The sequence below is a fragment of the Neopsephotus bourkii genome, unplaced genomic scaffold (assembly GCF_033783945.1).
Source record: "Neopsephotus bourkii isolate Nb327-2 ecotype Australia unplaced genomic scaffold, CSIRO-AGI_Nbou_v1 NB_414, whole genome shotgun sequence".
In the NCBI taxonomy this organism is placed as follows: Eukaryota; Metazoa; Chordata; class Aves; order Psittaciformes; family Psittacidae; genus Neopsephotus; species Neopsephotus bourkii.
Genome location: NW_026900918.1, coordinates 1,461,317 through 1,476,886, shown reverse-complemented (window position 1 = coordinate 1,476,886; position 15,570 = coordinate 1,461,317). Strand labels below are relative to the sequence as shown.

At 59.1% G+C, this 15,570-nt stretch overlaps 2 protein-coding genes across 4 annotated transcripts; both read left to right on the top strand.

Moving 5' to 3' along the window:
* The first annotated feature begins 6,160 nt into the window (after positions 1-6,160).
* PIM1 (Pim-1 proto-oncogene, serine/threonine kinase) lies at positions 6,161-8,772 on the top strand. 3 transcript variants are annotated; one of them, XM_061349464.1, is made up of 6 exons: positions 6,162-6,371; positions 6,471-6,577; positions 6,665-6,715; positions 7,167-7,533; positions 8,069-8,245; positions 8,364-8,772. In XM_061349464.1, exons 1-6 carry the CDS (start codon positions 6,290-6,292, stop codon positions 8,519-8,521), a joined length of 942 nt encoding a protein of 313 aa, XP_061205448.1. In that variant the 5' UTR covers positions 6,162-6,289; the 3' UTR covers positions 8,522-8,772. The 3 variants fall into 3 exon arrangements, with proteins under 3 accessions (XP_061205446.1, XP_061205449.1, XP_061205448.1); XM_061349462.1 differs by having other exon boundaries at positions 6,161-6,577; XM_061349465.1 differs by lacking the exon at positions 8,069-8,245 and having other exon boundaries at positions 6,161-6,577.
* Positions 8,773-13,706: 4,934 nt separating this feature from the next.
* LOC133210297 (serine/threonine-protein kinase pim-1-like) lies at positions 13,707-14,925 on the top strand. Its single transcript, XM_061349561.1, is given in 5 exon segments — positions 13,707-13,805; positions 13,905-14,011; positions 14,099-14,228; positions 14,349-14,516; positions 14,624-14,925. Coding segments are annotated over 5 exon segments (645 nt in total). The 5' UTR covers positions 13,707-13,723; the 3' UTR covers positions 14,782-14,925.
* Positions 14,926-15,570: the final 645 nt, after the last annotated feature.

Genomic DNA, 15,570 nt, shown 5'->3' with positions numbered 1-15,570 from the left:
CGCACTTCCTGGGGCTGCTGGGAGGGAGATGCCAGGGTTCAGGTCATGGGGAGAGGTTTCTGATAGTGCAGGTGGGATAAAGAGATGGAGTGATCGCACTGAGGGCACGCGGGGGGGCTGTGGCAGCACAGGGGATGGCCCCACGTCCCCTGGGCTCCTCAGGGGCTCCCCCCATCTCCTCCACACAGGGTATTTTGCCGAGCAGGAAGGGAGGGTGAGATCTGCCTTTTATTATGCTCTTGCCAAGGGACCTGTGCTTGCCCTCTGCTCCAGGGCTGCTCCAGAGCTCTGCACCCAGCACAGGGAGAGCCTGGTCCACAGACTGCCCTCATGGGAATGGCACTGGGCTCCCACCAGGATTTTTTCAGGCTTGGGGCAGCACCATGGCCTGGCTCCCTTGGGCACCCAGAGCTCCCTGGAGTGATGCTGGGTAGGAACTGGTACCCAGGAGCTTCCATGTCCCCTGTGGGGCTGAGCCACAGAGAGCTGATGCCTGTGTGTTGTGGGCATTGCAGGACGCAGCGGATGGTGTCTGGGGGTTCCAGTGTCCCTCTGAGCTGTGCAAAGGGACAAAGGCCAAACCTAATTGCCCATCACCTGTGCCGGGGGTGACCATTGTGACCCATCCACCCCATCTCCCCACCACCCACCCCATGTGGCAAGTCAGCCTCCTCCAGTTCGGACCCAGCATCCGGCCCCCCAGGAGCCTCCCCTTTTCCAGGCACAGACAAAACCCTCTCCCGCTCCTCCCTGCGCTCCGGGCCCACGTGCTGGCTAAAGCCCGGGAAAAGATGAAAGGGATTTCCCGGCTGACCCCCTCACCCCGCACTATTGGCACCTCCTTTCCCGCACGCACACAGACATTTTTCCCATGCTCAGGGGGTCAGCGCCCTCCCTGCACTCCCAGCCAGAGCAATGCCAGGAATGTACCTGGGAACAGGCAGGGGTCTGCAGGGCGGAGGGGGAAGAGGAGACTGGGCACCCTCAGCTCCTCCATCAGCCACCAAAACCATGTTCATAACCTTTAAAAGGTGCTTTTCTCATGCAAACACGCTGCAGAAGGAAAACCTGTTGCAGCGTGAGCCTTGGGTGTAGATACAGCTTGTGTTCCCCAAGTGCTGCCTGCCCATGGTCATGGGGCCAGATCCTGACCCCCCAGGCACAGTCAGGGGTCTCCCTTGGGTGCAGGGTCCTCCCTGGTATAGCCATAGGCAGTACTTGGGTTGATCACATCCACATCTTCCTTGGCTTGCAAATCATTTTTTGCCCTTTCATCCTCTTTTTGGGGTGGAATAAGCCCATCTCCAGCCCCCTCCTCCTGCCTCAGTTTTCCTGGGCTAAATCAGGGAGAGCAGCCTGTCCCTAGCATACAATCCCTGGAAGAAGAGCTCGGTTGCTGCAGCACGTGCTGGCATGGTCTGATCCTGCAGCATCCTTTGGACCAGTCTGGGTGCTGCACTTCCACACTATGACAGTCTCTTCCCAGCTGTCAGACCAGAGATGGAGGATAACAGGGAATAACACAGGAAAACAGTGCTTCCCTCCCCTCCTCCCCACCTTGACCTTGCATCACCCAAAAGGGCAATGAAGGGGAAATGAAAATGAACAGTTTGGGGACAAAACCTGGGCTTGGCTCAGGAGATGGTTGGGATGATGCCAGGGGTGACGCCAGGTCTGGAGGCTGCTCCGATCACCCAGCAAGGTACAGACCCTGAGCCCAGGCTTAGTACTGAGCCCTTACCCCCTCACAGAGCCCTGTGTTTCTGGCTGCCCCTTTCCCTGCCCTCTTGGGGAAGCGGATTTTCCTGCCTGTGCACAGGGATGATCCAGGCAGCTGCAACTCAGGGGAATGGGAAGGATGGGGAACCTCTTGGGGCCACAAGAGGACAGAGCGGGGAAGCCAGGACAGCCCAGGGCACCCCGTGCATGCAGGAGACACCCCAGGACACACTCGCTGCAGAGGGGATGTGGGGGGAAAGCTCACGGGAGCAGGGGGCAATCGCCTCTCTGTGCTCATGGGGAAGGGACGTGGGTGACACACGGTGGGATCCCCGCCTTCATCCTCATGCATCCCTCTTTCCTTTTTTGCTCTGCAAAGAGGGTTTGCTTGTAAACAGCAGCCCCTGGGTAACACTTTAATCCCTCGCCTCTTGGCTATTATTCATCCCCGGCTAACCTAAAAGCCTCCCCCTTTTTCTCTGCGAGGCACCCCCAGAGCAGAGGAAATTCCTCAGTCCTGACGTGATGTGAAACACGAGCGGCTCGGCCCCAGCCGCCCCCTTCCCTGCCCCAACCTACCCGGGCCATTTCCCAACCCAGGTTTCCCTGTAGCATCCCAATCCATTCCCCCCCCCCCCTTCCCTCTCCTTTTTTTTCCCCCAACCACCCTTTTCTGCTTTAGACATTGTAACCCGAGAGGCTGGAAATGCAGCTCCTTTCATCTTCCATTTCCCACATCCTGAGAGTCTGGGGAGAAGGAGCCCACCCAGATGAAGGAATCCCAAATATGTGGCTCCCTCCACCTCCCCATCCCCTCGGCCGCCCCCCGTGCGGCTCCATTCACAAAGCACATTAGCCATGCTGCTGCCTCCCCGCACACCTCGCCCCAAAAGCCCGCGCTAGAAAGCCAACATACAAAAAGGAATTAAGAAGAAATCCCCAGGTCTGCTCACCCCAGGAGCAGGATGGGTCCCTGCACCTCCTGCCCTGCCCGCAGGTCCCATCGCCTTCCTAAACCAGCACCCAAAGGCCAGGACTGGGTGATAGTTTAGGGGCTTTATCAAGTGCTCCAGCACATCAGTGAGGACCTTCCTCCTCCCTGTCCTTAGGTGACTCCAGCCCCAGGGTGGGATATGGGGTTCCCAAGCTGTCACTGCTGCTCTGGGGGCTCAGATGGGTTAGGGGTGACCACAAGGACCCAGATGATGGGGAGGGGAAGCAGCAGCCTGCAGCTGCTCTGGCTCCCAGCATCCATGATCCCAATCCATGGCTGGGGGGAGTGCCAGCACCTCCCAGCACCCCAGGACCGGCTGCATGCTGCAGGTTGATGCCCCCCACCCGCACCACGATGATACTGAGGGATGAGCACCCATCTTATTGCACTTCCAAAGCCACCAGTGGGACACGAGGGCACCTTGTCACCGCCACAGAGGCGACTTCCAGTGGGTGATGGCACACTGGGGTGTCCCAACCGCAGCACCCAGGGCCTGGCCGAGGGCAGCGCCTGCTTCCTCGCCGGTGTGGCCGGGGCTTGCTCACCACGCGCAGGTGGGAGCATCTTGGCTGAGGAAGTTCCACGCTTTCCCTGAGCACCGGCAGGTTCCTGCGGCCGCCTCATCCCCACGCCCTGGCCCAGCCGGTTCTGCGGGCGCCCGAGCCCAGCGAGCCACGAGCAGGCCCAGCCAAGGTCATGCAGTGACTCAAAGCTCAGGCTTGGAAAACCACAGCCTTTCTGTGCCACGGCTTTAATAGCCCCACGGTCCTCACCTCCCTCCTCCAGGGATGCTGTCCCATCGGGAGAAGGGTGCTCGTGTGCCTGACGTGGGGTTGTGCTCTTGGCTTGGCATTGACCTTGCTGTTTTGTTCGCAGTTTTAACTCTCCACGAGCTGCCACCCCTCCACCCCAGGGTCTCCTGGGCAGCACATCTTCCCTCTCCACCCCCTGGGTGTGATACCCCGGCCCTCCCCATTTTCACCTCTTTGCTAATTGTGCTGGCGGGGAAGGCGAGGGGGAGGAAGTACAGAAAGTAAACTGGGAAAGCAACACAGCAGCTCCAAGGGCCCAGCACAGCAATCAAGCGATAAAGCAGTAATTAAGCCTGATTATCATGCAAGGCAGCCCCGGTTAGACTGCAATGCCACTGAAGAGCCCCAAAGCTGCTGGGATTGTTTGCAGGGCTGAGAACTGATCTTTTGATGTCTGCTGGAAGCTCCTTTCCTGCAGACCTGCCACCAGCTCCGTGTGCCACCCCGGGGTCCTGCTTCTTCCCAGGCATGGTCCTGCACTTGGGTTTTAACTCCCTGCCACCTCCTCTGAGCTGCAAACTGCTCCCTGGGGGTCAAGCCTTGGGTCTGATGCAAGGGTGGGAAGAGCCTGGATCAGGGATGCTGAAAGACCTGTCCTTCTGCTCGGACATCCATGTGTCCATGCAAGTGCTAAAAGACCCAGGCTGCTCTCCTGCATCCATCTTTGGTGGCTTTCATCCTGGAGGAAGAGGGTTGGGAGAAGAGGTGATACCTATGGACAAGGGCAAGCAGGTAGCCAGCAGGATGGGGTTTGTTTCATGTTAGTTTGAATGTCTGACGCATCCCAATGGCCTCACCCGGGCTGGGAGGGGAAAGGTGAGTATGTGGGACGGGCCTGGGGGGGAAAGATGGCTTCTAGCCCTCGACTGGGGTCATCTGAGGAACAGGGATGTGTTATCCTGGAGAGAGATGGATTTGGGTGGGAAATGGGGCCACATCCCATCTCTGCATGGCCAGGGCATGGAGAAATGTCTCCCCATCACCTCCAAGATGGGGGTTTTCCCTAACCTAGGAGGGATGCAACCCCTGGGCACGGGCAGGAAGAGTCCTGCTGACTCAGCCCCCCAAGGCAATGGGCAGGTTTACGCACAAGGATGATCTGGCCCCAGCTCATCCAGGTTGCAAGACACGCTGCTCCCATCCACGCTAATGAGCAGGTTGGGGCAGAGTGAGGACAAGGCTACACCTCCCAAGGAGGTCAGGGGAAGGCAGCCCCCAGGAAGGCCCAGCAGCTCCAGGTGAGCTTTGTTTGTCAATAAAGAGCTGGGTTTCCAGGGCAGCCCCATCCGTACCTTTCATCATCCTGGCAAAGAACTTGATAATGGGTTTGGGGCCAGATGCTAAGTCACCCTGTCCCATGGGCGAGCACTGACTGGCAGAACCAGTTGTCCCAAATATGCCCGGGTGCTGGGTGGGAATAAGGCAGGAGAAAGGCTCTGCCCACCCCTCTCCTCCGCCCTCAACTTGCATCACCCCAAATAACAACAATAACATACATAAAAATAAATAGGGGAAAATAAAAAAAAAAAAAAAAGGGATGAAGGTTGCAGGGTCAGATTTTCCAAACTTTTCCCCAAAATCGAATGCCACCTTCTGAGTAAAAACCAACCTAAGTTTTTCAGGTTTTAGGTTTTTAGTTGTCTCAGTTCCTGAAAGAGGATGTGCTGCGTTCCTGGTAAATCTAAAGGAGGCAACAGTGGTGGTGAGCGCTTCCTGGCTGGCGCGAGAGCCGAGCCGCAGCTCCAGGCACCACGTTGGGGGCTGCTTTTTCGTTGTGTTTTATTCTTTATTTATTTTTCTTTCAAGAAATACTAAAGGAGACAGGAGCTCACCAGCGTTTCCAGTAAATCCCATTCGATTTCAAGCAATTCATCCCACAAGTATGTGTGGGATGCTGGGAACTCCTCGGTCTCACTTGGGCGAGGGAGTCCAGATGGGCTTCGTCTGGAATAATTCAGCTCCCGGTGGCTGGAGCTCTTTGCTCTAAATGCTAATAGAGTGAGTAATCAGAGACCTCCATCCAGTAAATTATTTATCTTATCTCTGGAACTCGGGAAAGCATCTCAGCCAGCGACTTCTGCGGCGGAAAACAGGGAAAACCGCGTTGATAGACATGAGTCCCAGCTGGCATCGCCACTTTTACTAGAAAAGGGAAAAGTTTAGACACTCGGTTGCCCGCGATGAAGTAACGGCGGCGCGGGGGGAGCGGGCGGGACGGGGGCCGGGAAACGCCGGGCACCGGCGGCGAGCGGCGAGGCTGCGGGGAAAAGGGATAACGTGAGGACCAAGCTCCACAGGGAGGGCTCGGGCAGGAAGCGCCGCGGCTCGGTCGCGGGGGTGATGCCGTTGAGAGCGGGGCCGCGACCCGCAGCCGGTGCCCCCAGCCCCGGGGCTCCTCCCGCCACCCCGCGGGACTCCCGCGCTGCTCCGCTCTCCCGCTCCCGGCAGTGGCGGCGCTGGGCGGGCCCCGCCGCTGGCTCTGGCGCGGCAGCACCGCCCCCTGGCGCTCCCCGGCCCGCCCCCAGCCCCCGCTACGCCCGGGGCCGGCCGGGGGCCGCCGCCACACACGGGGCCCGGCGCGGCGCGGAGCAGCCGGGCCGCGGCCGCTCCCTCCCCGCCCCGCAGCCGCCGCGGCCGCCTCCGCCCCGGGGCTGCCCCGCCCGGCCCCGGCCGCTCGGCACCGCGACTGCCGGCTCCGAGCCACCGGAGCCCGGTGCGGCTGCGGAGGTGCCGGGACCGGCCCCGGGCGGGCGAGGGGACCGGGATGCTGCTCTCGAAAATCAGCTCGTTGGCCCATCTGCGCTCCGGGACCGGCGGGGAGCTGCACGCCGCGAAGCTGCAAGCGGGTAAGGGCGGTAACGGCCCGGCTCCGCTCGGCCCGGGGCGGCGGGTAGGGGCCGGCTGGAGCCCCGGCTGCAGCGGTAACGGCCGCGTCTGGCGCGCAGGGAAGGAGAAGGAGCCGCTGGAGCAGCTTTACCGCGTGGGATCGCTGCTGGGGAGCGGCGGCTTCGGGTCCGTGTACTCGGGGGTCCGCCTGTCCGACAGCGCCCCGGTAAGTGGCGGGGCTGGCGGTGGGGCTGGGGGAGGCGGCGCGGCGGGGCCGGGGCCAGCTCAGCCCAGCGCTGCCCTTGGCTTGCAGGTGGCGATCAAACACGTGGCTCGGGACCGCATCTCCTCGTGGGGCGAGCTGGTGAGTGCGGGACCACCGGGACAGCGGGAGGGGAAACCGGGAGTCAGCGGGGAAGGCGGAGCAGCCGGGTGGGGGATGCCCGGTACCGGTGGGGCCGAGGAGGGCAGCACCGGAGCATCCTTGGGGCAGGGGAGCACGGTACTGTTGTGGCCAGGCAGGAGGGCACTGGAGCATCCCCTGGATTGGGGGATGCCCAAGCACCGTTGGGGCTGTGCTGATGGACAGCCGAGCTTTCACGTGCTTGGGGGATGCCTGGTACTGGTGGGTGTGGGCAGGGGAGTACTGGAGTATCCCTCGGACTGGGAAATGCCCAAGCACTGTAGGGGACAGGCAGGGGGTCAGTGGAGCTTTCCCCAGGTTGGGGGATGCCCAGTACCAGTGGGGCCGGGCAGGGGGCACCAGACCCCTGGCGCAGCATCAGCTCAGCTGATGGCATCATGGTCCCCCGCAGCCCAACGGCACTCGAGTACCAATGGAGATAGCCATGCTGAAGAAGGTGGGCTCTGGCTGCAGTGCCATCATCCACCTCCTGGACTGGTTTGAGCTGCCCGACAGCTTCGTGCTGGTGCTGGAGCGTCCGGAGCCGTCGCAGGATCTGTTTGACTTCATCACGGAGCGGAGGTTCCTGCCTGAGGACCTGGCGCGGGGGCTGTTCCTCCAGGTGCTGGAGGCTGTGCGACACTGCCACAGCTGCGGCGTCGTGCACCGAGACATCAAGGACGAGAACATCATCATCAACCTGTCCACCGGAGAGCTCAAGCTCATCGACTTCGGCTCCAGCACCTTCCTCAAGGACACGGCCTACACCGAATTTGACGGTGAGCCCGGAGCTGGGGGGATGCTCCCGGTCCCGGGCAGTGCAGGGCCCAGCCTGGCTGGGCACCGGCAGTTCCCTGCTTTGCTGGAGGGGGAGTTCATTCTCTAGCAGCTGCCAAGCTGCTTTTTGGCGCGGGGCGGATGTTGTGAAACAGGAGCCGACAGCCTCTGCCACCCGCCCTGGCTCTGGCTGGGGGTTGCCAAACCCGTGCTAGGGCCGGTTGGGTTTGCAGGCATGGAAGTGCTGGGGCTGCTCCGCTCCCTGCGTCTGCCGTGCCTTGTTATGATGATTTCTCAGTGGCTGAGGCGGGGGCAGGCGGGTTTTCCCCACCCGTGGCGGGTTTTTCGCCTGTAACGGTCGGAGCTCCCCCGGTTCCGTGCTGCCATCTTCCGGCACCGGCGGCTTTTCCTTACAACCCAAAGTTTGTCAACAAGAGTCACGTGCTGATGACGGGGAACGGGTGACACAGTGTGTGTGTCCCCATGGGGCCACTGGCGCAGCCTCTGCTCCTGCTGAGCTGTGCCTCTGTCCCATAGGAACACGTGTGTACAGCCCGCCGGAGTGGGTCCGCTACCACCGCTACCACGGCCGTCCAGCGGCCGTCTGGTCACTGGGCGTGCTGCTTTATGACATGGTCTGTGGGGACGTCCCCTTCGAGCGTGATGAGGACATCATCGGCGGGGAGCTCTTCTTCCGGCGCCGGGTCTCTGTTGGTGGGTACCCGGCCTCGCGGCACAGGGGAGAATGGGGTTCGGGAGAATGGGTTTTGGGAGGTGGCTCCGGCCACACGAGCCTCCTGTGACTCACGGCGGGTCCCGGTTCTCTCCCCAGAGTGCCAGCACCTCATCCGGTGGTGTTTATCCCTGCACGCTTCCGACAGACCATCTCTGGAAGACATTTTCAACCACACGTGGCTGCAAGCCCTTCACCTGCCCCAGGAGACAGCCGACATCCACCTGCACAGCCTCATCCAGGAGCCTGGCAAGTGACAGCTCCAGGCGGCTCCTGGCCAGAAGCAGCAGAGAATCCCAGACTTGTCCTGCTGAGCACAGAACTGAGCAAGGATCCTCAGATGCACCTCGCACAGCTCGTCCTGGACCGCGGCTTCCAAGCACCAGTGGCCGCCATCCGGCCCGGCTGCCCTGGACTTTGTGTTGTTCTGTTCAGTTTGCTTTGTTTTGGTTTGTTCTGGTTTGTTTTCTGGGAGAGATCAGGGTTTGGCTTTGTCCAGTTTGGGTTTCACGGGGCTGGGGTAGAGTTCTGGGGGCTGTTTTTTTAGGGAGGTTTGGGATTTTGGGCAATTTGGGATTTTTGGGGGTGGGTTTTATCAGGGAGCGGGGTGTGGGGGGTTGGGTGTAGTTCTTGTGTTTCATTTTTTGTTGTCGTCGTTCTGTTTTCTTTGTTTTGTTTTGTTTCTTTGTTCTGTTTCTGTTTTGTTTCTGGGTTTGGAGGCTCCCAAGCGTCTCCTGACCTGCTGGATTCAGGACCACAAGAGGAACAGGGACCTTCTTGTGCAAAAAGCTTCAACAGGGAAGAACTGATGGCGGGGGGCAGGCCCAGGGTGGTGCCTCTGCTCCTCTGTCCCCTGCTCGAGTGCCTTCAGTTGCCATCTGGGCTCTGCTGGAGGAAATACTTGAATTTTCCTACTCTGGTGCTTTGCCGAGACTCGCCTGGATGTAGAGCTCCTTGCCAAGGAGGTCAGAGGACAGCGGGAGCCCAGCCGGGCGATGCCTCCTGTGCCTCCTTCTCACGTGGATTTGTCTGGGGTTCCTTGCTTCTCTGTGCCCTCCCGAATGCACAAACAATGCAAACCAACAGAGCTGTAAATATGGACAGAGTTAGAGAGGAGCAATGTCTGTTGTACAGTTGTTAATAGTGATAAGATTTGACCTTTTTAATGTTGCTCCAGGTTTGGTTTTTAACTTATTTTCATGAATTTCTTGTTTGTTTTGTTGTTTTTTTTTTTTAAAGAGTTCTAGCCGGTGGGCAAAGTTATTTATTTATTTATAATTCCCATGGGTTTCCAACCCGCGCCTTGCTCCTGCAGCTGCTGATCCCCTGGTTTTCCCTTTGGGTCTTCCCTCCGTGTGTGTCCCGTGTCTGCCCCAGGTCCCTAGTGTTCTTATCAGCAGCCCGGTGGAGGTGTGGAGCAGCTCCTGCTCCCAGCTCCCTGTGCCCACAGTTGTGGTCGCTGTTGTTTCCCTGCCACGGGCAGGTTCTCAGTCTGCAGATGAGGTCTGGTTGTCTCCAGGGGTGTCTTGTTTGGGGCTGGGCCGGGGGAGCTGGCCCAGGCTGTCTGCGTGTCAAGTCTTGATGTGTAGCCGAGTGTTGAGCCGGTGGGATTTGTGTTAATAGTTCATATTGTACAGGGGAACTCAGAAATCTTATTTTTTTTATGCGGTTTTAAATAAAAATGAACCACTTGATGTGATGGAGCCATCCGTTTATCGCAGGGTGGGATGAAGGATGCTGTGAGCGTGCAGGGTGCGGGGCACCACATTGTGGCTGCTGCAGGGACCACCAGTGTGTGTCCCACAGGGACTGACTCAAAGGCTGCTGGGCCGCGTCAACCAGGACCCACAGCTGAAAGCACCAAGGGGGAAGGCTGGATCCATCCCTCGGCAGGATGTTTCCAGCATTCACTGCTCCTGCCAGGTCTCTTTGGGAGAGATCAAGGTGCTGGAGCCCTTTTCGTTTCCATCCGTCCGCAGGCTGGTGCGGAGCATGTGCTGGGTTTGCCAAGTAAACAAACATCAAAGCACCCCGATGAGACGCCGGATGTTGTCGGCCAAAGTCAGTTTTGGTAAGGCAGATCCTGTTGCTCCGGCTCTGCTGGCGCGGAGCAGAGCGGGTGCTGCATGCTGGCTGCTGGTGGGTGAAGGAAGCCGCCACGGGCTGTCCCCACCTCCAGCTCGGCTGCGGTGAGCGTGGAGCCAGAGGAAGTTGATGTTGGGATTACGAGAAGTCAGTCAGCAGTGGTTAACGCTTCGCTTGAGCTTTTACTCTCCAAGCTGTCAAGCCCCACTTCCAGCTCTGCGGCGCTTTGGTGTCAGGGCTGCTGGGTTTGGGTCCTTCGTTTATTTGGTGTTCTTTCTTGGGATTCTATAATTTTATTCAGTTTTAAGCTGAATTTGAAGCACTTCTCCTGCTTGACCTCCTGGTCCCCTGCTGCTGTGTGCACAGTGCTGTGTGTCTGCTCAAAGAAGGGGCATGTTTCCCTTTCTGCAGGTTGCTTTCCAACCTACGGTCTCCATGCAGCTGGAGCACAACAGGACCCTCCTTCCCTTGGCTTGCCCCAGGACTCTCTTGTTCAAAACGCAGGCAGCGATCCCTTTCCCAGCTCACCCTGGGCTGGCCGGCACCACTCTACGAGCCATGGGGCTGCTACTGGGGGGATCAGGGAGCCCTGGAGGCAAGTGCCAGCCTGGTGTGTGACTGGTGTGTGGGTCGCTGCTGAGCCGCTGCCTTCCACAGAGATCTTCACTCTGGGTTTCTTCTTTCTCCTTTTTAACTCAGCTGCATCTTTCATCTCCTCTTTGGGGCGGCGAGGAGCAGGAAGCACAGCTCCAAACACCTTCAGAGTTCAGGCCTATTTTGAGATGTGGCTTGTATTGAACCTCCTCTCTCACTTCTGCCCCGGGCCCTCCGGGAAGCCGCTCTCAGGCAGCAGCAAACCTCCCCCGAGGCTGCTGTGGCTGTGAGGGGCCCGGGCCCCTCGGGTGGCCGCCATCTCCTCCAGCACCCCAACACGCTATCACAGCCAGCACGGCTGCAGCCTGGGCTCGGCCCAGCCCTTCCCGTCAGTGCTCGCCAACGGCTGGGGTGTTTCTTAGAACCCTCGCCGCAGAAGAGCCGAGCAGGCCCCGCGCGGGGCTGGGGGCTCGCAGGCACACTGGGCTTGTGCCTTTGCTGCTCGTTTTGTCCCGACTGGGCTTGTGCTGCAGGAAGGGGTGAGGGGCATCGTCCCCGACACGACCCCATGGCTGAGCACCATCTAATCCTGCCCGGGCACCATCTAGTCCTTCCAGAGACAAGCTTGTCCTGCCAGGGTACCATCTTCTGGGGTCAGAGGCCGATCTTGTTCTTCCAAGGTACCATTTTGTCCTTCTAAGGTACTATCTTGTCCTGCTCAGGTGCCATTTTGTCCTGTCTGGTGACCAAGTGAAGCCAATTTTTGGGTGCTGGAAAAGGATCTTGTTTGATCCCCTGTTCTCTGCTTTTCCTGTGCAGTGAGACCCTCACAAGGCCAAGAACCACTTCTTTCATCCTTTTCCAAGCTGTTGGTGCCCTTCTTCCAGGGTAATAGCTTTGTGTCCTCAATCAACCTTTTTCTCATGGTTAGGAGGGGGTTAATCCACCCCAAAACTGAAACAACAGCTCCTGTTTCACGCTGAAGCAGCCACTTCAGCCAACCTAGAGTGACACGTAGCATGTGTGCACTTGAGTGACGAGCAGAGGAACAGGGATCTCACCCCGCCACCAAAGCTGTGAGGCAAACAGGCCCGACACACCATCCCTGGAAGACATTTACACCGGCTCGAGTCTGCCTCTTGATGGTGATTTTGTGCTCACTGGGCTTGTGCTGCAGGAAGGGAAGAGGGGCATCATGTCCCCTGACAAGATCCCGCTGCTGGGCACCATCTTGTCCTGCCCAGGCGCCATCTTGTCCTGCCTGGGCGCCATCTTGCTTTCCCAAGTTACACTTTCATCCTGCCATCTCCCGGAGCCAGGGCACTGTCTTGTCCTTCTAAAGTGGTTTTGTCCTGCTAAGGTACTACCTTGTCCTTCTAAGGCGCACTGTCTTCTTTTGTTCTTCTAAGGTATTACCCTGTCCTTCTAAGGTACACCCTCTTGTCATGCCCAGGCTCCATCTTGTCCTGCCTGGGCGCCATCTTGTTCTCCCTCATTTAATATCATTTCCTGAGGCAGGGCTGGCAAAGTCCTGCCTGGGCACAATCTTGTCCTGCCTGGTTTCCATCTTTCCCTGCCCAGTTGACATCTTGTCCTTCTGAGGTATGATTTTGTCCTGCCAAGGTGCCATCTCCTGGGGTCAGAGCACAGTATTGGTCTAAGGTCCCATCTTGTCCTGCCTGCGTGACCGAGTGCAGCCAAGTTCTGAGTGCTGGCAAAGGATCTTGTTTGATCCCCTGTGCTCTGCTTTTCCTGGGCACTGAGACCTTCACAAGGCCAAGAGCCACAGATCCATGTCCCAGACCTCTGCCATGGGGATGGAGCCATGGGAGGCCTGAAGACCTGCAGCCATGGCATGGCTGCCCATGGCTCCCCTCCATGCTGCCCATCACCAGCACATTGTGGCACAGGGACTGCACACACGGACTGGAGAAAAGGAAAAGGGTTTTTCACTCCTTGTTTCTCCTTGATGGGGAGTTCACTGCCCTTTGGTAGGAGAGGATAAGGACATCACTCAGACCCAGTGAGAGTTCCTGGGGGTTTATATGAGAAAACCCCCTACTTACTCACTGTAAAAAAACAACTGCAAAACCCTTTCCCTGTGTAGAGTCAAACACAGCTAAAGAAACATATTTTTAAGGGGGGTTATCCCCGTGTTTCTTTCATCCTTTTCCCAGCTTTGGTGCCCTTCCTCTAGGGGTGTGTTTCTGCGAGCTCAGTCACCGTGTTCCTTAGGTAGGAGAGGGTCCCGCAAGCCCCAGACCGAAACAACCACCCCCATTTCACACTGCAGAGTCACCTCCGCCGACCCGAGCTGGCGATCCGGCACGCGTGTGCACCTGGGGCCACCCCGGCACCCGGCGGGGCTTAAGGGAAAAGGGATAAAGAGAGGAATAAGCTCCACAAGGAGGGCTCGGACGCGGAGCCCCGCGGGGATGCCGCCGTTGAGAGCGGGGGGCGAACGAGCCCGGGGCCACACCCGCGGGAGCGCGGCCGTTAAGGCCCGTGGCCCGCGCGGATGTTGCCGTTGAGAGCGGGGCCGTGATCCGCAGGCCGGGCTCCTCCCGCCGCCCGCGGGGCTCCCCCGCTGCTCCGCTCTCCCGCTCCCGACAGTGGCGGCGCTGGGCGGGCCCCGCCGCTGGCTCTGGAGAGGCAGCGCCGCCTCCTGGCGTTCCCCCGCCCGCCCTCAGGGCCCGCTCTGCCCGGGGCCGGCCATGGGGCTGCCGCCGCCACGCGCGCGATGTGGTCATGGAGGTGCCGGGACCGGCGAGGGGGCCGGGATGCTGCTCTCGAAAATCAGCTCGTTGGCCCATCTGCGCTCCGGGACCGGCGGGGAGCTGCACGCCGCGAAGCTGCAAGCGGGTAAGGGCGGTAACGGCCCGGCTCCGCTCGGCGCGGGGCGGCGGGTAGGGGCCGGCTGGAGCCCCGGCTGCAGCGGTAACGGCCGCGTCTGGCGCGCAGGGAAGGAGAAGGAGCCGCTGGAGCAGCTTTACCGCGTGGGACCGCTGCTGGGGAGCGGCGGCTTCGGGTCCGTGTACTCGGGGGTCCGCCTGTCCGACAGCGCCCCGGTAAGTGGCGGGGCTGGCGGTGGGGCTGGGGGAGGCGGCGCGGCGGGGCCGGGGCCAGCTGAGCCCAGCGCTGCCCTTGGCTTGCAGGTGGCGATCAAACACGTGGCTCGGGACGCAGCAGCAGCCTCGCCTGTAACGGTCGGTGCTCCCCCGGTTCCGTGCTGCCATCTTCCGGCACCGGCGGCTTTTCCTTACAACCCAAAGTTTGTCAACAAGAGTCACGTGCTGATGACGGGGAACGGGTGACACAGTGTGTGTGTCCCCATGGGGCCACTGGCGCAGCCTCTGCGATTCCCAGGGATGCATCCTCCTGCTGAGCTGTGCCTCTATCCCATAGGAACACGCGTGTACAGCCCGCCCGAGTGGGTCCCTTACCAAGGCCGTCCAGCGGCCGTCTGGTCACTGGGCGTGCTGCTTTATGACATGGTCTGTGGGGATGCCCCCTTTGAGTTTTAAGAGGACATCATCAGCCGGGAGCTCTTCTTCCGGCGCCGGGTCTCTGTCGGTGGGTACCCGGCCTCGCGGCACAGGGGACAACGGAATTATTTTGGGAGGTGGCTCCGGCCACACGAGCCTCCTGTGACTCACAGCGGGTCCCGGTTCTCTCCCCAGAGTGCCAGCACCTCATCCGGTGGTGTTTATCCCTGCACGCTTCCGACAGACCATCCCTGGAAGACATTTTCAACCACACGTGGCTGCAAGCCCTTCACCTGCCCCAGGAGACAGCCGACATCCACCTGCACAGCCTCATCCAGGAGCCTGGCAAGTGACAGCTCCAGGCGGCTCCTGGCCAGAAGCAGCAGAGAATCCCAGACTTGTTCTGCTGAGCACAGAACTGAGCAAGGATCCTCAGACACGACCATGCGCATCTTGTCCTGGACTTTCTTTTGTTTTGATTTGGGTTTTGAGTCGGTTGTTTTTTTTGGGGGGGGGGGGGGGGGTGACATGTGTGGGGGGAGGGGCATGGGCTGGGGGTGCAGTTTCATTTTGTTCATTCAGGTTTTAGGGAGTCAGGTCCTTTTTTGGTGGGGTCAGACACTTGAGAGCCAATCCACACACCATGCATCATTCCTGTCTGGAGAGACTGTCAGGACAGATGGAGCCGCAGGTCATGGATGGGGTGAACTCAACAAACCTTTCTAGGAATGGTCTGTAGGCTAAGGGAATGATGTCTCTCTGTGTGTATATATATATGTATATAATTTGTTGTACAGTTTCCAATAGTGATGAGATTTGACCTTTTTTCTTGTTGCTCCATTTTTGTAACTTATTTGGGGTTTTAAGTTATTTCCATGAATTTGTTGGGGTTTTTTGTTTGTTTGTTTGTTTTTAAGAGTTCTGGCTGGTGGGCAAAGTTATTTATTTGTAATTCCCATGGGTTCCCGGCTCCTACAGCTGCTGATCCCCTGGTTTTCCATTTGGGTCTTCCTTCCGTGTGTGTAGAATTTGTGTAAATAGTTCATATTGTAGAGGGGAATACAGAAATCTTACTTTATTATGTGGTTTTACATAAAGCCAAACTACTTGATGTGATGGAGCCATCCCTTTATCACGGGCTG

Coding starts and splice junctions, on each gene's coding strand:
- PIM1 (XM_061349462.1), top strand. CDS start 6,290: ATGCTGCTCTCGAAAATCAGCTCGTTGGCCCATCTGCGCTCCGGGACC. Junction 6,578..6,664: donor GCCTGTCCGACAGCGCCCCG/GTAAGTGGCGGG, acceptor CTTGGCTTGCAG/GTGGCGATCAAACACGTGGC. Junction 7,534..8,068: donor GGCCTACACCGAATTTGACG/GTGAGCCCGGAG, acceptor TCTGTCCCATAG/GAACACGTGTGTACAGCCCG.